Source organism: Dermatophagoides pteronyssinus, unplaced genomic scaffold (genome assembly GCF_027571235.1).
Source record: "Dermatophagoides pteronyssinus isolate colony J.1.1.1.1 unplaced genomic scaffold, Derpt_VIB-CSIC_2022.12 sq0011, whole genome shotgun sequence".
Taxonomy (NCBI): domain Eukaryota; kingdom Metazoa; phylum Arthropoda; class Arachnida; order Sarcoptiformes; family Pyroglyphidae; genus Dermatophagoides; species Dermatophagoides pteronyssinus.
The window spans coordinates 873,196-894,359 of record NW_027461535.1 but is presented as its reverse complement, the minus strand read 5'-3'; the positions used below and the strand labels follow the sequence as shown (position 1 = coordinate 894,359).

At 28.8% G+C, this 21,164-nt stretch overlaps 6 protein-coding genes across 9 annotated transcripts; 3 read left to right on the top strand and 3 right to left on the bottom strand.

Moving 5' to 3' along the window:
* Positions 1-416: 416 nt before the first annotated feature.
* On the bottom strand, positions 417-2,168 carry Lnpk (zinc-ribbon metal-binding protein lunapark). Its single transcript, XM_027350528.2, has 4 exons — positions 2,018-2,168; positions 1,705-1,940; positions 775-1,636; positions 417-697 (listed from the first exon to the last, which is right to left on the bottom strand). The coding sequence occupies exons 1-4, from the start codon at positions 2,036-2,038 to the stop codon at positions 566-568; spliced, it is 1,251 nt and encodes a 416-aa protein (XP_027206329.2). The 5' UTR covers positions 2,039-2,168; the 3' UTR covers positions 417-565.
* Positions 2,169-2,432: 264 nt separating this feature from the next.
* MED16 (mediator complex subunit 16) lies at positions 2,433-5,675 on the top strand. Its single transcript, XM_027350525.2, has 3 exons — positions 2,433-2,627; positions 2,689-4,594; positions 4,676-5,675. The coding sequence occupies exons 1-3, from the start codon at positions 2,560-2,562 to the stop codon at positions 5,342-5,344; spliced, it is 2,643 nt and encodes an 880-aa protein (XP_027206326.2). The 5' UTR covers positions 2,433-2,559; the 3' UTR covers positions 5,345-5,675.
* Positions 4,400-7,735, bottom strand: LOC113799830 (ankyrin repeat and BTB/POZ domain-containing protein 1-like). 2 transcript variants are annotated; one of them, XM_027350527.2, is made up of 3 exons: positions 6,899-7,735; positions 6,688-6,806; positions 4,400-6,620 (listed from the first exon to the last, which is right to left on the bottom strand). In XM_027350527.2, the coding sequence occupies exons 2-3, from the start codon at positions 6,716-6,718 to the stop codon at positions 5,362-5,364; spliced, it is 1,290 nt and encodes a 429-aa protein (XP_027206328.2). In that variant the 5' UTR covers positions 6,719-6,806; positions 6,899-7,735; the 3' UTR covers positions 4,400-5,361. The 2 variants fall into 2 exon arrangements, with proteins under 2 accessions (XP_027206328.2, XP_027206327.2); XM_027350526.2 differs by having other exon boundaries at positions 6,913-7,212.
* Positions 7,736-7,848: 113 nt separating this feature from the next.
* Positions 7,849-10,360, top strand: DPCoAC (dephosphocoenzyme A carrier). Of its 3 annotated transcripts, none has more exons than XM_075821593.1 (5): positions 7,849-7,990; positions 8,464-8,792; positions 8,868-9,178; positions 9,244-9,506; positions 9,579-10,360. In XM_075821593.1, exons 2-5 carry the CDS (start codon positions 8,781-8,783, stop codon positions 9,932-9,934), a joined length of 942 nt encoding a protein of 313 aa, XP_075677708.1. In that variant the 5' UTR covers positions 7,849-7,990; positions 8,464-8,780; the 3' UTR covers positions 9,935-10,360. The 3 variants fall into 3 exon arrangements, with proteins under 3 accessions (XP_075677708.1, XP_075677706.1, XP_075677707.1); XM_075821591.1 differs by having other exon boundaries at positions 7,852-7,990; positions 8,384-8,792; XM_075821592.1 differs by lacking the exon at positions 7,849-7,990 and adding an exon at positions 8,183-8,281 and having other exon boundaries at positions 8,384-8,792.
* Positions 10,361-10,505: 145 nt separating this feature from the next.
* Ppcs (phosphopantothenoylcysteine synthetase) lies at positions 10,506-12,086 on the top strand. Its single transcript, XM_027350534.2, has 4 exons — positions 10,506-10,877; positions 10,950-11,038; positions 11,102-11,232; positions 11,313-12,086. The coding sequence occupies exons 1-4, from the start codon at positions 10,698-10,700 to the stop codon at positions 11,876-11,878; spliced, it is 966 nt and encodes a 321-aa protein (XP_027206335.2). The 5' UTR covers positions 10,506-10,697; the 3' UTR covers positions 11,879-12,086.
* Ptp69D (Protein tyrosine phosphatase 69D) lies at positions 12,058-20,332 on the bottom strand. The gene is made up of 10 exons (XM_027350524.2): positions 18,520-20,332; positions 17,931-18,416; positions 15,147-17,816; positions 14,688-14,967; positions 13,904-14,546; positions 13,730-13,823; positions 13,588-13,655; positions 13,253-13,516; positions 12,815-13,183; positions 12,058-12,524 (listed from the first exon to the last, which is right to left on the bottom strand). Exons 1-10 carry the CDS (start codon positions 18,986-18,988, stop codon positions 12,441-12,443), a joined length of 5,427 nt encoding a protein of 1,808 aa, XP_027206325.2. The 5' UTR covers positions 18,989-20,332; the 3' UTR covers positions 12,058-12,440.
* Positions 20,333-21,164: the final 832 nt, after the last annotated feature.

Genomic DNA, 21,164 nt, shown 5'->3' with positions numbered 1-21,164 from the left:
TTTTTCAACTTACAAACCTGATCTACTCATATGGCAAAAAAAAAATTTGCCTTTCTTTTTTTTTCGACCAAACATTTATATCAAATCTTAATTATCAATCTTTATTTTTTTATTTATATGTAATGTCCATTTGTTTCATTTATATCATTGAGTTTTTGTTATGTAAGTTTTATATGAATCTATCTTATTCCATGTGATCATTCGAATTGTTTCAATTCGAATTCTTGATTCGAATACTGCCAAATTACACACACAACAAACACTCACTCAACACATTGATTTTTTTTCTTTGCTTTTCTTTTCTTTTCTTTTTAATAATTGTTTTAATCAATACGAAAATTTTCAAAATTTCGTTTCAATAACATTTTGATGAGTATAAAAAAAATAATAATGATAATGATGAGGATGAGAATGATACGTTAATTGTTTTCTTTTACTCAAACGCTAAAAAATGCAATAAGATTCATTCAATGAAAATTTGGTTGAAAATCATAATCAATCATTGAATAAATAAATCGTTGTTGTTTTGTTTTGTTTGTTGTCGTTGTTTGATTCATTCATTCATTCATTCTTCATCGCTGGATGAATCAATCGAACGAATTCGTTCATTTCGATCATTTTTTGATTTTTGATCATTATCTTTATGATGATCATCCGATGGTTCTTCAACCGTTGGTTTATTTATTGTTGAATCCATCTATATGGTGGTTGTTTTTTGAATAAAAAAAAATGGATTAACAGAATGAAAAAATGAAAATCCCTTAATCTACATACCGTTTTATTGAGTACGCTTGATAATTCAACAATTTTCAGGTTTCCTGGTTTTGATGATGATGTTGGCGATGGCGGCGTCGGCGGTGGTTCAATTGCTTTTTGTTGTGTTTGTGGTTGTTGCGATTGTTGTTGTTGTGAAGGTGCTGCTGGCCGTATTTTACGTGATGGATTAAATGTACCACAATATGCACAAATATATGCAATATATTCAAATTCATCCGGTAATGCCATACCATTATGTGATAAACAATGTGGACAAATTAATGCATAACGATTATTTGGACCATCATTAAACATATAATCAATAACTTTTTCAACTGTACTACGATTTTGTGGTAATATTGGTTTGATTGTACGTTGTCCGATCATTGGTGTTGCTGATATATTAATCATTCCTGGTTGCTGTTGATTACTAGTTGTTGATGATGATTGTGGTTGTTGCGTCATATAATTACGATTCATCTGCGGTGGTAATGATTGTCCCGTTATTCGATTCGGATTATAATTTCTTATTGGTGATGTTAATCGGTTATTTAAATTATTATTGTTTTGCGATGGTAATGTTTGTTGTGATTGTTGTTGTTGATGACTAAACGTACTTGTACGTCGATCACGAATCGGTGTTGTCGCTGTTGTCGGAGCATTATCAATTTGTGAAAGATTATTCAATGAAAGTGAAAGATTTCTTAATAATGATGGATCATATTTTTCCAATATACATTTTGCATCATTAAATGTTTCTGTTTCCTGTACTTTGGATAAAATTTTTTTCTTTTCTTTCAATAATTGCACTAAACGTATATTATTATTATCGGTTATCCATTTAAAATATAGATGTAAATATTTTCGAAATAGATATACACTTTTTGATCAAAGGAAAAATAAGGAAAATTCATTAGAAAATCAATAAAAAATCAACAAAAAACTTACAAAATCGGTAGAGATATTATAAATAATAATGAATATAATATTTGTGTTCGATTATTATTACTATCGAATGTAAAATAAATATAAACCAAACCGGTTGGATAGATTAATATGAATAGAAAATAAACCAAAGCAAGATAATTTTTTTGCCGTAAAAATGATGTTAATTTATATTTATCAATTTGATAGATTTCTTCTTGTATATCTTCCAATTGTTCTTTGGCATTCTTTTTTTTACTCTGTAAAATTTGAAATAAAATTTGATTAATAGTAAAATACGATAAAATACACATGAACCCAATCAAATACCACATACCGAATACAGTAGATTACCCATTTGTAAATTTGTTTTTTATTTTGATTATTCGATTAAGAATTATACATTCAAATTGAGTTTTTATTGTTTCGAAATTTGTAAATTTTAACTGTAATAATTAAGTATTATTCGTACCTATTTTGTAATCAATTATGAATGATGTAAAAAAACAAAAGCAAAAAGGTTGGCAAAGACGTTTTTGTAGATTTAAATCAGCATTCGAAAAAAAAACAAACATTGACAGACGACAACGTCGACAATAACATAACCGTAACAAGGAAAACTTTCTATTTTTTTTTATTGTTTGCTAAATTTAGCCAGGCGTTTAAAATGATTTTTTTTTGTTTGCAATTTAATTAATTTTGAAAAGAAAACAAAATGAAAAAAAATGAACACAAAATTCGCTTTGTTTTTTCACCCAAAATCATTTTCAACTATTTCCACTTCGGCAATCACATAGTTGTCACTTTGGGTGACACATGATTTTTTCTTTGTTCCAAAAAAAAATCTCCCTCGAATATTCTTCAAATTAACCAAACAAAATGGATCATCTTTATTCGGTTTTTGGTTATGATGTTGCACCATATCATCGACATTTTCTTGAAGATGGGTATGAAATAATCATTGTCTGTTTGTTTGTTCGTTTGTTTAACTCTGTTTTTTTTACTTAGTGCTTCGAATGTCATTTCATCATTATCCAACAATAATATTCTGGCATTTACTTCGAATTTTGATCTTTTAGATGATTCGGAAGAGAATAATCTACTTAAAACTAGAGTTTATGTTGTTGATTTAAATCTACCATATCATCCATATCGGGTTAAAGATCATGATGAAAACATTACCGTATTGGAATGGGATAATAAAGGTGGTAAACTTTTGATCGGTGATGATATGGGAAATATTGAAATATGGTCGATGCGTGATTTTCTTCTTTCCGATTGGCAACGTTTAGATCATCATTCATGTTGTTTTGCTGGTGATCGTATTATTGCCGGTATTTGGTTTCATTCTGGCCAGAAAATTATGGTCGATTATGATAAAAAAGATCTGGATGTTCAATATCAAGACAAATTTAATTATGATCGTTTACAAGCATCAGTTGTACAATTTGGTAATAAACATACTGATGGTTATCTTTGTATAACTGGTACTGGTTTTGTTTATGCACATCTATTCGGTTCGAATGGTAAAATACATCAAGAATATACTATATTGAATAATAGCCGTGCAAATATTGAACAAATTGATATTACCTATATGAAAAATGGATCATTTTTAATAATGACATCCAATGGTAATTCTAATATGCCAATTCATTGTTATACAATTTCAATTTCATTGAATTTGATTGAAAATCAACAACAAAAACTTAAAATTAAATGTCAATCATATGAAAGTTTTAATATGGATTGTTCATTACTTAATTCATCCAATCATCAATCATATCCAATTGTAAGTCGATTGAAATTTATTGTTCGTGAATGTCCAGATGCTGCTGTAGTTGTTGGTTCAGGGAAAAATGGTTCAATCATTGAATTATGGGAATTATGTAATGTCCCTGTTTCATTTAATAATGTTATTAAAAATTTAAAAAAATTGGAACCGAATCAATCATCAACGAATATTACCGAACTGAAATGGAAATTCAATATGAATACTACATCCATTCATTATGTATCAGCTTTATCAACACCCGCATCATTATTATTCGAAACAACACCACCATTATCATATATATTGGTTGCCTATACAGATAAAACTATAAAATGTTTATATAGACAAAATCTACAATCATTAGTTACTGTTGATTTAACAACAACAACAACAACAAATCATTCAAATTTAAACAATAATAATCGTATATTTCATCAACAAGAAATAATAACGGAAAAATTATCCATTATTCGTGATATACGATTAACATGGAGTAGTTGTGCTATGGTAGCGATCGATTCTTTTTCACAGCTACATTTTTTTCGTTTATCACCAATGATTGAACCTTGTAATCAGATGAGCATAAATTTTGCTCAATTAATGCTGGAATATGCATTAATATCCGGTAATGATTATTGGGATATATTGATTAGTGTTAAATCACAATTTGTTGATATACTTTGTGAAAAAATTACTGAAAATTTTTGCGGATCAAAACAACCATCATATGTTCAACAAAAATGGTTTGATAAAATATTACAACTAAAAGCAGCACTGTATCGTTGTGTAAATTCTGGTCCATTATCATATAAATCGGGTGATTATTATTCAATGAAAATGTTGAATGCAATTGCCGAAACAATTAAACGTTTAATACGTGCACGTGAATATCAAGAAAATGAAGGACCAGCTGAAAAACTTAGTTCAATGATACAAACAAAACCATTAAATAATAATGATATTCAACAATTTATTAATATTGATAAAATTTTAGTTAAACTAGATTCAAAAGATTTTTGTGTTGAAGCAGCCATTCAACAATCATTTCAACATTTATTACAATGGGTTTGTGATTTAGCACTTTATCTTTTGGCATCGATTCCGCAACAATGTCATCAGCCACAATTTCGTATACCTGGGGTAAGAATGATGAAAAATGATGATTGAAAAACAATTGTTTTAACTGAAAATTTTTTTATTATTTAAAAAAAAACTATCTAGTCTGGCCTATTGTTTGATGTAAAATCATTGAATACATTAAGAGAATTATTGGTTATTATTCGTTTTTGGTCATTAATCAATGCAAATTATGTACCAAGTTTTAATAAGATGCATGAAAATATTGATGTTATATCATTGATTTATAAATTATTATCCAAATTGGTACTTTCAACGGAAAAAATTGATGAAACAATTATTGATGAATGTTGTGTATTACCAAATCAAGTTATGATACATCAAATGGATATTTGTTTAAAATCGGTTGGAATTGCAAGCCCTACATTATATAGTCATTCATTACCATTAATTCTTCATTATGGTATTGAATCACCATCATTAGAATATACGGTAAAAGTTCCCATTATTGAAGGTACATTCAATATTCATGGTGATCGACGAATAGATGTTTTACGAAATATTTCACTTGGTTATGTTGATGAAAATACAAATGAATTAATACGATCATGTACAAGATGTAATTCAGTATCATCAATAAAATCAACAACAAGATCACCGGCAGCACGTGCATGGGATCAACAATGGGTAAAAAAATGTGTTTGTGGTGGATCATGGCGTGTACATGCATCAAAAAATCTTTCATCCATCATTTCGAATACAAATAATAATGATTTTGGTCGAATCAATTTTTCATTAATGAATACTGCTTGAATTGAATCGAATCATGTTCAAGCATCCAATTGCAATGATTGAAGAAGCAAATCAATTTGTTGAAATTCATATTGTAAATCTTTTTTTGTTGAATTTATCGAAAGATAATAACGAATATCATCAATAATATCGATTGTATCGGTTTCCTGTCGTTGTCGTACTGATTGTGCATCATCAATAACTAATTTTTTAAAATCATTTTCATTTATAAAATTTTTTAAATTATTAGCAATATATTGTGTTGCTATTGCTTCTAATTTTGGTAGATTTAATATTCTTGACCATTTTATTATATCGATTGGATTAAAATTTCCGATATTCGCACCGATTATTGTTGCACAATGTCTTTTTAATGATTCAATAAGATAAACATCGGAAGCATAAAGTAGATCACATACTTGATCTAATGTTATATCATTATCAATGTTATTTGTATAAATGAAACAAGTTAATAATCGAAATAAATCAATACGATCATTGATGATGAATTTATTGATTTTATCGATGGTATGAATTTTTCGATGATTCGATGATTCTTGAAAATGATCACAAAATAATGCAACAAAATAATCACTACGTATAGCAAAAAATAATTTATGACAATTAAATTGTTGATTTTCAATCTGAAAAACAACATCACCGGTTATCGTTTGTTTCATTGATTCAATATCGTTGTCATCATTTGGATCGGAAAATTCTTCAGGTAATGTTGTTTGAAATAATTTTCGATAATCCAATGAAACAGGAAAATCTAAAAATATTGTTACATTTTTATTTCGAAACATTGATAATGAACGACGTTGTTTTTGCAATTCTTGAATACGACAATCAATCATTTCGTTTATTTTATTCAAATGACATTGACGAAATAATCGACAAACATCATCACGGATTCGGAATGAAAATTCAACAATTCCTGTATATAAATATTGTAATAATATTTTGAATGCATCCGGATTTACTTGTTTATTATTAATCTGTATTATATGTTTATCTTTCCATTTTCCCAAAAATTTTTTATAAAAATATTTTGATCGTATCATTAATATACAACGATGTGCTCTGAATTGATAACGATTATTATGTATTTTGAATATAATATCCGTATATTTTGTATCGTTTAATAATTTTCTTAGAAATTCATCATAATCATTACGACGAATAATTTTCTTATTAATAACATTATATTCTTTTAATAATAATTTTCGTATATCATCAGTCAATGCACCATAAACACAACGTTCACCATCGAATGTTTTAACATCACATTTGGCACCTATATATATTCAATCAATGAGTGTTTTTCTGGAACATTTTTTTTCTGTTTTGATCGACACACATACCATGTTCAAGTAGAAAACGAACCACTTCCATATGACCACAAAGACATGCATAATATAATGGTGTTGAATCAAATTTATCACGAAAATTTACATCAACATCTTTGGTTTCGATCAAAGTTCTGTTTGTGGTTTGAAAAAAGAAACAAAAAAACAGAAACAAAAATCATCACAATAACATTTAATTAGAACATTTATCCATCTTTTTATTTACTTAAATATATTTACTTGAGAGTTTGAAAATCACCCAATTTACAAGCACGAAACATTCGTGAGATATCCATCGTTTGTGTTCGTTGAGTCTTGTTTCTATGTTTTGGCCATTTGAAATGTAGGAAGAAGAAAAAAAATACTGTAGTACATTTTTTTTGATAATCACCATGGATATTTATCGATGATTTAAGTTGTCACGTTGTCAATTTAGTCTGTCGATGACACTTTTTTTTTGATTTCTCTTTTATCTAATCAGCTGAATTGGTGTTGAGAAAAAATCCAAAAAAAAAAAAAAAAAATTTCGAATCATGTGCTTCGCCATATCAACAATGTGTGTATGTTTTGGAAAAAAAAACAGTGTTTATTAACCACATTAGATCCATTGAATGGTAAAACAAACAGAAAAAATGTTTACCAAAACAAAATTGGCCACACTTTTCCGATCGATTAATTGATCGATTGATTGATTAACTCAATCGTCAACCCAATAATCAATTTTTGTAATTAGGCAAGGATATTTGATACGATTTTTTTTCTTCATTTGATTTGGGAACCCTCTTGAATTTCACAAGATACCAAGGTTTGAAAACCACTGTTTTTTTTTTTACTGAAAAAAGGATATTCCAACTTTTAATACCGCTACTAAATGCTAGTAGCACGCGTATATGTGTAAACATCGTGTATCTTTATTTATCTTTTTTTTGGGGTAATGTATTTTTTTTGTATACAAAAAACAATCGTTCGAACATTCGAATGGAATCCAACCTTCAAGAAGAAGAAAAAGAAGAAATATGTTATCATTGAACTAAATTAAATTACGAATATGAATGGTAAATTCAAACAAATGATGATGATTTCATAATTTTCCCCTGATATTTTCGCAGCCATTCATCATCATCATATTACTTTAGTACATTGGATTCATTGAAAGTTTTCTGTTGTTGTTGTTGTTGTTTCGATTAATAAAGAATTCTAAGTCAGTCATAAGATTTTTTGTTGTTGTTGTTGTTACATTTTGTTATTGTTGTATTGTAATAATATCATCGGATTCTATTCATTCGATTCGTACATTATCATTTGAAAATAAAAGAATGTAAGTAGTTTACTTTATTTGCTGCCATTACCACCAATGTCAAGTACATTTGTGTCACAAAATTCATTCATTTTATTTTATCAATGTCTTTTTTTTACCGAAAAAAAGTACCTATACACTTTTACACACACACACCATTGAATGAATACCAATGATAATCATAAGTATTCATTGAAATTCACCTTCATCGAAAAAAAATAATCGAAAAATCTTTAAATTATGATTTGAAAATGTTAAAGTTTAACACTGAAAATTGCACCAGAACAACAACAACAATAACAGATATTTACCGTTTGTGTTTTATTTTCTCAAAATTATTTGTTTTAGAATTTTGTTTTTCTGCAATATCATTTTGTTTGTTTGTTTCAAATTTTTTGTTTTTAATTTCATTAGATTTTCTTTTTTCTGTTTATCAACATTTTATATCATCAAATTTTTGGCCAATCACCATTGCTGATCGATCGATCGATCAGACCACCGAAGAACAAAATCCAATAATCATTTAACAACGACAAAGACGACGGCGGCGGTGGTGATAATGATGATGATCTTTGTTACTTGAGATCGGTGATTGCCTTTATTTCAAAGTTTTTTATTTTTGTTCAAAAATCGAATTTCAACACATTCAAGCAAAATATTGTTTGTTGCGAATATTGTTACTGTTCGAAACGAATGTAATTTCGCAAAGTCTTTTTTAATTCGTTCGAACGAAGAAAGAAACAACCAAAATTTTCCAATTGGTCAATCAAAAAATTCACAAGATTCTGATAATCATAATCCAAAGAATTCAATGACCGTAAGGGTAAATAAGATTATTTTCATCTAAAAATGTTTGTTTTGTTTAATGATTTTTTTTTGTTTTCAATTTTTGTTTTAGTCCGATAAAAAAATCACCCATAGCGAAAGAGTAATCACGTCTCTAATAGCAGGTGCAATAGCTGGCGCAATGGCCAAAACGGCCATTGCGCCATTAGATCGTACGAAAATTTATTTTCAAACACAGAATAAAGCATTTACATTTCCAGCTGTATTGGAATTTTTATTAAAATCATATCGTGAATCTGGTATAACAAATTTATGGCGTGGTAATTCAGCTACAATGGCACGTGTTATACCATATGCAGCCATACAATATTCAAGTCATGAACAATTTAAACATTTATTACAAGTAGAAACTAATGATCAAAAGTAAGTTTGATTATTTGTAAAATTTTCCATGTAATTTGAATATGATTTTTTTTTAAATAAAATAGGAGAGCTCATCCACATCGTTCATTTATTGCCGGTTCAATGGCAGGTTTTATATCGACTGCATCTACCTATCCATTGGATGTAGCACGTGCACGTATGGCTGTTTGTAGCATGTATCCAAGTCTTTCACAAGTGTTCATTCGTTCTATCAAACAAGATGGATTTCTTTCATTATATCGTGGTTTTACACCAACATTATGTGGTGTAATACCATATGCTGGTTTTAGTTTTTTTACATATGAAACTCTTAAAAGATTACATTATGGTTTGTATATTTAAAAAAAGGATTTCTATCTGGCAGTTGAATATTTATTTTATTTTATTATCCCAAATCAAGATTATTATGGCAATAATGATATTCATCCATTATTTCGTATGTTATTCGGTGCAATGGCTGGTCTATTTGGTCAATCAGCATCATATCCATTAGATATTGTAAGAAGACGAATGCAAACACAACAAGGTTATAGTGAACTTGGTATAATTGGTACAATGAAAAAAGTAATCACCGAAGAAGGTTTTGTACATGGTTTATATAAAGGTCTTTCATTAAATTGGGTTAAAGGACCAATTGCTGTTGGTATTAGTTTTACATCATTCGATATGATACATAAATTTTTATTGACTGTTTATATTGATGACATTAGATCAACATCATCAACCGAAGTATCAAGTCGCGTACGAAGACCATAAGATGACCATCAATGAAAAAAAAGCACCCTTAAAATTCTTTACAGATGTAAAACTAGTCAATATATACAAAAATTCCTCGTATGATTTTTTTTCATCATACCATGAATTAGACCAAAATCAAATCAAGAAAAATGTTTAAACCAAGCTTCTTCGTCGTCAAATCAATTAGTCAAAACAATAATCGAATCTGCAAAAAAAGACAATCAAGCAAATGCAAAAAACAAACACTTTTAAAATGTTTGAAATTTTTAACACACACAAACACTGAAAAAAAATTTGTTATATCCTCTCTTTGAAAAAAATTATTTGTTTCCTTTTTTTGTTTGTTTGTTTGTTGTTATGAATGTGTAATATGAAATTTGTCATTGTTGTTTGTAAATAATAAATGAAAAATATTCAATAAAGATTTTATTTTTTAAAATGTTACCAATAGGAAACGACAATAGATTTTTGAAATCTGATAACATTATTATTATCGATTTTGGAAGTGGAAAACACTTTTTTCTTTGCCATTTTTTCGATTTTTTTTTCGACTGTTATCGATGATGACGACGACGACGACGACAATTGTTAATACACAAAACAACGTCAGCTGGAATCATCAGAAATTGTTGTTGTTTGTGTGTGAGTGTTAACACTTGGGTACTCATCAAGCACCCAAAATCTTTGAATGGAAAATATAAATATAAATAAATAATAACATTCAAAAAAGAACCGAATCTGTTCAATGATCAATGTTTATGAAATAAATAAATAAATAAAGATGTCAAAATCAACAAATTTTAGGCCCGAATTACAACAACAATCAAGTATTAATGAAGAATTGGATAAGATTGAAAAATTTTTTCAACAATTACAACGACCAAAAAATTTAAATGAAATAAGAAATCGTACGGAAAAATTTTGTCAAGAAAATTCGGATAGAAAAATTGTTCTGATTACGGTAAACACAAAAAATGAAGTGTTTTTTCTATTTGGTTTATTTCACCAAAATATTCTTTCTTTGTTTTTTTAGTCTGGTGGTACAACTGTCCCAATGGAACATAATACAGTACGTTTCATTGATAATTTCAGTGCCGGTACTCGTGGTTCTGCTTCAGCCGAGTAAGTTTTTTTGATTGTGAATGAAATTCTCTTTGATAAAAATTGTCCATTTGATTATGAAAGATACTTTTTCGATACAAACCAATATGCAATCATATTTTTATATCGTCATAAATCTTTGGAACCATTCGCCCGGCATTTTGATGGACTATTTTCCAATCTTAAATATGATCCAAATAATGATCGAATTGAAGGTTTGAATCAATTGTTTTGGCTTTTTTTAAACTGAAAAAAGAACTGATCAATTATTTTCTTTATTGACAAAATTTTTCAGTATCCGAAACGATTAGACCAAAACTAATACAAACATTAACTAAAATGAAAGAATCATCAAACCGGTTGCTGAAAATTACATTCACAACATTATCCGAATATTTATTTATATTACGTGAAATGACCGCTTTATTACGACAATATGGATCACGTGTAATGCTTTATCTGGCTGCAGCTGTATCGGATTTTTATATACCACCAGATAATATGGCTATACATAAAATTCATTCAAATGGACCATTACGTTTACATTTTGAAATGGTACCAAAAATTTTACGACCATTAGTTAAATTTTGGGTACCGGATGCATTTGTTATTTCATTCAAACTAGAAACTGATGCCGATATTTTATTGGAAAAAGCACGTGAAGCATTAAATCGTTATGGACATAAATTAGTTATTGCAAATGAATTGAATACACGTAAATGGAAAGTTATACTGGTTACGGCAAATGAATCCGAATTGATTAATATTGATCGAAATTCTGATAACCCGATTGAAATTGAAAAATTAATTGTAACAAATGTTGTTCAAAGACATGAAAAATTTATCAAAAATCTTTTATGAATCAAAATGAAAAAAAATGTGAATCAAATTTATCAATTGCAATAGGATATATTCTTTTTAATTAATAACTGAAAGTTTTTATTTATCAAAAAAATTCTTGATTACAAACAGCACCATAATCAATTGCAATATTTCCAATCTTTTTTTTCACACAAAAAAAAACAAATTTTAAAAAAAAGTTAAAATAAAAAAAATTTTATTTACAAAATCATTTTTCAAGTAAAAAATTTTGTATGAAAGAAAATTGTAATTAAAAAAAAAAAATCCTAAGAAAAAAAAAGTACAAATTTTGAATTTTCAAAGTTAGAAAAAAAAAACTGAATTCCCTTGTCCCCCCACATGAATGATTTATACCAACCGAAAAAAAAGATAGAGAAATAATGTTTGGATGGGTAAAAAGAGAGAAAAAACAATTCGAGGAAAAGGCAACTTTCTTATAATTAATTTCCTTTTTTTCGGTTCAAAAGATTCTTATTGAAATGATTAGTGATGAATGGAATTTCATCGATGTTGAATTCATTTTTTCCTTTCCATCCATCTGATGTTTTGCATATGAAATTTTTTATAGTTGTGTATCACTATTGTTACAAATATGATGACAATCCATATAGTCGATAAGACAACGATATAAAAAGTCATATTGAGCCTGATGATGATTGCCATTTATTGTTGAAAGAAAAAAACGATAATACAATCCGAATATAATGAAGATCATAAAACAAAAGAATGAGAATAAAAAAGAAAAAAAATGATTAATCATCAAATATTTCTTTGGTTTATGTTTTTGTGAGGGGAAAAACGAAGAAGAAAGAAAGTTTATATTTGGATCACACAATTATATATGCTTATGGTTGGCATGCATGAATATAGTTGGATGTGAAACAAAAAAGTGGACCACCACCATCACCAAAATAAAAAAGAATAATGATTACTTACAATAGTTTGTAACATACAATGTCGTTGTGATTTTGTATATCTAGCTGTTTGAAATACATCAACTCTTTCTTCCAATTGTAATTGTCGTACAAGACTAGCAAATGAAACAAATACTGACGATCGATCACCACCACCACTACAATGAACTAAAATGGGTGATGATGTTGATGATGATGAAAATTTCCCATTATATTTCGAATAATTTATATTTTCTTGACCATTATTATTATTATTATTATTATTATTCGGGTTATTGGCCAACAAAACCGCATCGGTCAATGTGATTAATGATTTTGTTGATTCGGGTACAACAACACCGGATTTCCATGAAAAAAATTGATATTGATTTACAACATGGCTTTTATTAGTCTGTTTGGATGTTTCATTTGAAAAAAAAATTAATAACAAAGATTAATCAAACAATTAAAAATTACTAACCTTCTTTTTAGTAATATGAAATACACGTTTAACATAATATTGAAACATTTCTTCTTCAATCAGTTTTACTTTAACAAAATCACAATCAAATGTTGAATCTACTGATTGTGGCCAATATTGATGACATTTATTTTGCCCGTCACCAATTTCAGCTAACATAACCAATGTTGAAACAGCATGTTCAGCAATCATCCACCAAAATTCATTGACAGTATGTTCAAGTGGATCTTGTGCAACAATAAATGAAAGTGTATGATCATAGCCCTTTAAAAGTGAAACAAAAAGATAACAAAAAATTGAACATCATCAATCAATCAATCATCATCATTTTTTACCTGAATAAACGATGCATTAATATAGCAAGTATCTTGCGATGGATTCAATATCACTCTGTTTATATCATCTGCAAACAAACAAAGAAAAGAACCAATTCAACATTACAAATACACACATTTCTCATTTATAAAAAAAACTTACATGGAATAATGAATGAATAACGATTTTTATGTTTATTTGTTTCCAATTGGCCAACTACACAGGATTTTGGTTCTTCGAATACTTCGCTCAATTTCTATTTGTTTGTTTTTAAATGAAATGGAAAAAAAATATTATTTAAAAAAAATGTTTTCATTCGAAAATTATCAAATTTACCTCAAATTCAGTAAAAACACCATTACCGGATTCAGTTTTCTGTTCTTTTAATTGTTTATAATGATCACGTATATGTCCAGCTTCAATTTCAGTATCACCAAATTCAACATATTCCATTATGGCACGATAAACAAATATATATTGTCGTAATGATTGTACTAAAAAATTACGTTGATAACGTAGACTAGAAACACATTCAAATACATTAATATCTTGTGCACCATCATCAATCCGACTAATCAACGAATCAATTGCAATAAATGTTCCAGTACGTCCAACACCAGCTGAACAATGTACCACTATTGGACCACGATCAATGCAATAATGTTCATTAACACGTTTTATAAAACGAAGTAACCATGATGGTTGATCTGGTGCAAGAAAATCTTTCCATGCAACAAAATGAAAATGTATTATATCACGACATTCATTAGTTTTAATATTTTTCAGACTAAATCTTCTTATAACATAATCAGAATATTCACGACGAAATATAGTTGTTATAATAAATGGACTTGATGGAAATGCATCCGGAAATGATAATGATTGTTCATCATCATCTTTATCATCATTTTTATCATTCCAATATTGTGCACATTTTATTCGGCCTTGTTCTTCTATGCCGGTCAACATGACAATTATGCTGCATGAAAAAAAAAACGGAAAACAACAAAATGAAAAAAGAGCGATGAATCAATATAAATCAGATTAAGAATAATAATGAATTCAACGATGAAAAAAAAAGAATTCTCCATCATTTTTTTTTCTTGAATTACAAACATACCAACATTGTTGTTCATATATCATACGCCAAAAATCTGGTACAGTTTTTTGTGTTGGTCCTTGTGCACAAATAAAACGTTTGTCCTGTTTATTAACAAGACCGCCATTTACAAAATCAGCATTTATATAATCCGATCCTTCAATATCATCAATCTTTTTCAAAACCACTCTTGTTTGATCATATGATTTTATGTCCGGATATCGATTTTTTGTTACATTTTCAATACGATCACTTTCAATTGTTGTACGATCCGGAAAACTTTCAGGAAGTGATTCAAATTCTATACATAGAAGAAAAAAAACCCAGAAAAGATCAAATAAACATATGCGGTTAATAATAAGAATCATGTGGTCGATCAACCAAAAAAAAACCCCAATCAAATCAATCAATCATAATTTAAAAGTCAAATTATTATGGTAAACAATAATTTTGGTTTTTTTTCTCAATAGAATAACTAACCGGCTTGAAAAAGAAAATCCGAATTGGTACGACGTTGTTGAAAAACGGCCACTAAATTCTGTATAGGTATCGGTTTGGATGCCCATTTTTTTACAGCTTGTGTTGAATTAAAATTTAATTGATAAAAAAGTGTTTGATGATCTTTACTATGTTTTCGACCGATCAATGTACGTCGAAGAAAATTTGTTAAACCAATTCTTTCATCATCTAATAAAACTGGTGTTGTTGCTTCGGTTGCTTTACGTTTCAGAAAACAAAGTATTGAAAAAAATAATATCATTATCAATAATAAACCACAAATAGTTCCATATATAATTCCAGTTGTTGTTTCTGAAAATGAATTATTTGATTGTGAAAACATTGTTATTATTGGTACAGTACGAATCGGTTTAGTCCATGGACTTTGTTCAACCAATAATGTATGATTAACAGCCATAACAGTAACTTCAATTAAAGCTGAATAATATGTATTTGGAAATAATTCAAAATCTTCAACTAGATGTTCATCATCTAAATCAAAAATTTCATCATTTTTGGTTTCATTTTCTTGTGAATTATTATTTGATGGTTGTCTAGTTGTTTGAAGCTCATAATTAATTCGTCTAGGTGATCGATTATCATCCAAACCTCCAATATGTTCATCGGGTTTCAATTGTTGTTGTTGATAATGTTGACTATGTTTAATACGTGATTTGAGATCATATTCTAATGCATCATTATAACAACGTGATATTCTACCATCACCTAATATTATTTCATTTGGAAATGATTCGGATGTAAATTCTTTGGCAATATAAGCACCAAATGTATTTGTATTATATTTTGAATGTACCATTCGATAAGTACTTAATGGAATTTGACCATTTTCTTGATCAAGAAAATGGCTAAATATATCACTTTGTTGTTGTTGTTGTTGATCAGTATTATTATTACTAATATTATACGATAGTGATTGCGATGAAATATTTGTTGATGATATCGGTGATAAAGAAGAAGAAGCAGAAGAATTGGGAGATGGAAGACGTATCACAATAACGCGAATACAACGAAATGGACCATTACGTTCGGAAATTCTTGGCACATATAATTTTAATTGTCGTTCTGGTTTTGGTTGTTTTGTTTGTTGTTGTTGATGATGATTATGATTATGTTGTTGTTGTTGTTGTTGACCAATAAATGGTTGATGTAAAGTTTCTTTATCTGTAAGACCAGAATAATGGCTATTACTTGTTGAAATTGATAATGATGATGGGGATGATGATGATGATAATCGAATACGTTCTAAACGTATACCAGATGGAAATTCGGACGGAACAGTTGGACTTGATTTGCACATTGATGATGAGGTTAATGGTGATAATTGTCCACATCCAGATTTATTTATTGCACAAATTCTTACAGTATAATTTGAATTTGGTTTCAATATTGTTTCATATAAAAATGTTTGATTACTATTCACCAGATAAGATTGTTCAAATGATTCAAAAAATCTTTGTGATTGTGTAGTATGGCCACGTAATGATATATTATAACCAACAATTAAACCACGTGGATTTGATGGTTCTTCCCAGCTGATTGTTGCATTTGTTTGAATTAATTTTTCATCAAAAAAACATTCAATATGAATATTTTTCGGTGGATCCGAATGACCATCCGATGTAATCACTTCGAATATTGATGACCAATCACCACAACCAATCAGGGAACAAGCACGTATTTGAAATGAATAATGTGTACCTGGCTGTAGATTTGAAAATAATGACATATGTTTATTACGTGATTGTGTATTATTGATTGTTTGATTCCAAATTATCACATTATTATTATCTTTAAGTATTTGATGAAACTGTATTATTGGTGCACCATTATCATGTAATGGTCTTCTCCATCCAAATAATAATGTTTCATTTGATTTGGATAATAAATGTACATTATTTATTGGACTAGGTACATCGGCTGGTACAGTTATATTCATTGAACTCCATTCTGATTGACCAACAATTCGATTTGTTGCAGCTAAACGAAAACCATATGTAGCTGCATGTACAAGATTATCAACATTTATTATTGAATAATTATGTTTGATTAATATTGATTCGGGTGATGGTGTTTCCAATCGTACCCATCTAGTTAAATTTTCATTATGATTATCATCATAATCATCATCATCATTCGTATAATTTCGTAATTCAAGTATAAATTTTTCAATCGGAAGATTACCATCAAAATCAATAACAAATGAAATAATAGCTGTTGTTTTGTTTTCGATTTCAATTTTTTCGATATGAATTTCTGGTACTTCCAATACGATCACATTAAATTCTTGTGTTTTTGGTTTTTCTAATTTTTGATGAATATCGATTGCACGACAAATATATGTACCATTATCTGAACGACGTAATGTTTCAAAATGTAATATACTTTGAAATAATTTTAATGGATTTATTTGATTTTCCACTAGATCATCCGATGATTCCGGAAGAAATTGATGTTCAATTTCAATACGACCATCTGATTCAATATCGGTTGTAATCAATGTTTTTGGATCATATCTTTGCCAAATAATATTTGGTTTAGGATAACCAAGTACATGACAACGTAATTGTACTGAAGAATCAATTTCTTCACTTATTGTACGATTTTGTTGATCGATTGATTCCATTACCAGAACTTGATCAAGGGAGAAAAAGAAAAAAAGTTTGGATACGTTATTTACAAATTATGTGAATATAATATCAATGGAAAAACATTGGATAAAATAAACAACAATTTGTTTTTGCTTACCCGAAATTTCAAAATGTAAATTTGAACTATTTGTTATAATTGAAAATTGTTGTTGAGATCCTGAGATTTCTGTCGATGATGATAATGATGATGATGATGATGAATGACAACTATAATCACCATCATGTACACCAAATTGAGCACATTCAATATTTAATATTGATAAATATAAATTATCTGGACGATTTATCACTCTTCCACCTGGAAGTGTTGATGATGAAACATTTTGGTCACGAAATGTCCACCAAATTGTTGATGAATTTATTTGAATTATTTGATTATTAACATTATCAGGAATTGATTTCGATGGTAATAATATTTCACAATAAAATTCTACATCCGTACAATTTGATACAAATGATGAACTTGCAGTTAGATTTAAAATGAATTCCGGTATAGATAATGTATTAGCATTCGTTGATGATGAATTTTCTGTTTCATTCATTGATGTTGAATTAGTCGATGTATTGGATTTATTGATTTGATCTATTGGTGAGAGAAACAGAGAAAAGATAGGAAAAAAACAAAGTGATTAGATTGATAATGAAAATACAAAAACAAAAACAAAACAAGGATGCGAATAACTAACCTTCAGAATTTTGAAAATCTTTACTATCCATATCGATATTTGTATTGATTACAGTAGTAGTTGATGTAATAGGAATTTCATTTGTTGTTTCCGTTGTTTCTATAGTGTTTGATGATAATGTTGTTGTTGTTGAAGCTCTTTCCTGTTGTTGCTGATGATAAAAACTATCATTCGATGATGATGAAGGAATGATGGTGGTGGTGGTGGATGAAGCCACCACCACGATTTGTTTTGCACTTGATTCTTCATCAAATTGAGCTGATGATGATGATTGTACATTATGAAATATTTGTAACCAAATAATGAATATAAAAAATGATGATGTTCGAATAGAAAAATTTCGATGATAATGATGTTGATGGCGATTATGATGATGATGATGATGATGAAAATTAAAAAAATAATGACTATAATTTGTTGCTGGACAATATTTTCGATTATTTTCGTACATTTTTCTCTTTGCTATCATTGTTGTTGTTGTTTTACAATATAAAATCCGTTAACCGGTTGATAATTTGATTCTTTCAAATTCATTTCTTCAAGAAACCATTGTTGTTGTTGATGATTATCATCGTTGAATCATTTTATTTTTCGATCCATAAACAATCAATGAACAAGGTGAGAAAAAAACAGTGGCTCACTAATTCGATTCACAACAAACAACAACAACAAATCACATCTCAGGTGAAATAATTTTTTGAACAAACAAAAATGACAACTGCAACGACGATTTATTGATTAGCGAAACAACAACAACGATGCTGGATATTACTCTCCTGTCAAATCAACATTGTGTGTGTGTATGTATGTGTTGTCGGTGGATTTTAACTCAACAAAAATGAATGATAATTACGAACAATCACATTTGGCATTGCCGTTGTTTGTTTGTTTTTTGTTGTCTGGGGTTTTTATTTTTTTCAAACGTAAAAAACAAACGAGGTTTTTCTGTGTGTGTGTGTGTTCAATGCAGGATATCTTCTTCTTGTTTTCGTTGTTGCTTCGGCTTAAAAATCATCAACATTGGATTCAAAGAGAAGCACACAGGACACACACACACCATCAACAACAAGAAAACAGGCGAACAAAACAAAACAAAACAAAAATCTTCACCGAAAGTCTCTATGGTTTCGACAATTTAATAATAATCATCATCATCATCAATGACATCCTATCATATTAACAAAACATTTTCCATTCAAACACACAGAGAGAAAGAAGAGATTTATCAAAAGGAGAGAATTGGCACGGTAACTAACTGTTTTTTTCGTTGTTTGTTTGTTTGGTGTGGTTGATTGGTTTATGAAATTTTTAATTTTTCTTTCAACAAAAAAAAAAATCCATAATTATCCTAAACAACCGAAACAAAAAAAAAACAATGGTTTAACATCGCATTTCTTCTCCTCATCACACTTATTATCGTTGTTGTTGTTGTTGTAGTTCAAAAATCAAATGATGTTCATTATCAACATAATCATCAATGGTTGAATGAATGAATAAATTTCTTTACGAAATCAAAAATGTGTAGAAGCATATAATGATGATGATGATGAAGGAAATTATTATTATGATTCGGGTAAATATACGGTCGCGTGTGTATAATGATGATGATGATGATACGAGTGTTTGATGTGATGTGAGAAGTTGTTTGTTGGAGTCGTCGTCTTCGGTAGATTCTTTCGAATTGAATTGATTCAAAAGAAGCAGCGTAACAAAACAAAATGGAAAAAAAACTTGCTTTTTTCAAAGGTGGTTATTATTATCAAACACAGAGTGATTGTCAAACACATCACAAACGAAAAGAAAGAGTTGTTTTTTTAGTTAGTTAGTTGATTGGGTAGAATATGATGATGATGATTGGTGTATTGCATTTACTTAGGGTTTTTTGAAGAGAGATATCAAGACAGAAACAAAAAAACAGAAAAAAAATGTTTTTATTTTTTCCAAATTTCATAATAATGATGGCCGAATAGAATCTATTGAGAAATGAAAAAATCCACCACTAATTCATTGCGTAAGATTCGTTCGTTCGTTTGTTGTTTAAACAGGACAGAAGTGGCAAATCTTTTTTGCAATTTCGTCAAACCAAAATCTTGCACACACATCACATCAAACACTAACACCAACACACATCACACCACAAGACGAATATAGAATCCAGAATTTCCTTTTTTTTATTTGAAAAGATTTTGAGAATTGAAATTCGACGCATCCAGAAATTTTTTTTACAGGGAAAAAAAGCCGATTCGATGATGATGATGATGATGATGTACAGATTCGAATCGTCAACAACAAAAAACAAGAAAAAAAATTCTGAAAGGTCGTTGTTCGCCGTCTGTTTCATTTATTGCTTCTTGTCGTTTTGTTTGTTGTTGTTGTTCATTATATGGAAGCCTGATCCAACACTGATCCAAACAAGATTCCTAAATGAACCCAGAAATAACAATCAGAATCACACATTTTTATATAGAGAGGAGAAGAGAGTTCAAAAGATGTGCGCGTGAATATAAAAAGAATTCTCAATGAACAAATGGATGGTAATGTTGATGATGGTCAAAAAAAATAGATTCCCGTGCGGCTCGACCTTAACACCATCAAGAATATTCTTTAAAAAAAATAAATCGAATGTTTTCTGTTGTCATCACATT

Bases quoted from the DNA above. Each gene is read 5' to 3' on its own strand.
- Lnpk (XM_027350528.2), bottom strand. From the start codon at position 2,038: ATGGGTAATCTACTGTATTCG. The intron at 1,941-2,017 runs GTATGTGGTATT...CAAATTTTACAG, and splicing joins TGGGTAATCTACTGTATTCG to AGTAAAAAAAAGAATGCCAA. The intron at 1,637-1,704 runs GTAAGTTTTTTG...TTGATCAAAAAG, and splicing joins ATAATATCTCTACCGATTTT to TGTATATCTATTTCGAAAAT.
- MED16 (XM_027350525.2), top strand. From the start codon at position 2,560: ATGGATCATCTTTATTCGGTTTTTGGTTATGATGTTGCACCATATCAT. The intron at 2,628-2,688 runs GTATGAAATAAT...TTTTTTACTTAG, and splicing joins CGACATTTTCTTGAAGATGG to TGCTTCGAATGTCATTTCAT. The intron at 4,595-4,675 runs GTAAGAATGATG...AAAACTATCTAG, and splicing joins CACAATTTCGTATACCTGGG to TCTGGCCTATTGTTTGATGT.
- LOC113799830 (XM_027350526.2), bottom strand. From the start codon at position 6,968: ATGGATATCTCACGAATGTTTCGTGCTTGTAAATTGGGTGATTTTCAA. The intron at 6,807-6,912 runs GTAAATATATTT...AACCACAAACAG, and splicing joins GGTGATTTTCAAACTCTCAA to AACTTTGATCGAAACCAAAG. The intron at 6,621-6,687 runs GTATGTGTGTCG...GAATATATATAG, and splicing joins TCGTTTTCTACTTGAACATG to GTGCCAAATGTGATGTTAAA.
- DPCoAC (XM_075821593.1), top strand. The intron at 9,179-9,243 runs GTAAGTTTGATT...TAAATAAAATAG, and splicing joins GTAGAAACTAATGATCAAAA to GAGAGCTCATCCACATCGTT. The intron at 9,507-9,578 runs GTTTGTATATTT...TCCCAAATCAAG, and splicing joins TCTTAAAAGATTACATTATG to ATTATTATGGCAATAATGAT.
- Ppcs (XM_027350534.2), top strand. From the start codon at position 10,698: ATGTCAAAATCAACAAATTTTAGGCCCGAATTACAACAACAATCAAGT. The intron at 11,039-11,101 runs GTAAGTTTTTTT...TGATTATGAAAG, and splicing joins CGTGGTTCTGCTTCAGCCGA to ATACTTTTTCGATACAAACC. The intron at 11,233-11,312 runs GTTTGAATCAAT...AAAATTTTTCAG, and splicing joins AAATAATGATCGAATTGAAG to TATCCGAAACGATTAGACCA.
- Ptp69D (XM_027350524.2), bottom strand. From the start codon at position 18,988: ATGATAGCAAAGAGAAAAATGTACGAAAATAATCGAAAATATTGTCCA. The intron at 18,417-18,519 runs GTTAGTTATTCG...TCTCACCAATAG, and splicing joins AGATTTTCAAAATTCTGAAG to ATCAAATCAATAAATCCAAT. The intron at 13,184-13,252 runs GTTAGTAATTTT...ACATCCAAACAG, and splicing joins TTCATATTACTAAAAAGAAG to ACTAATAAAAGCCATGTTGT.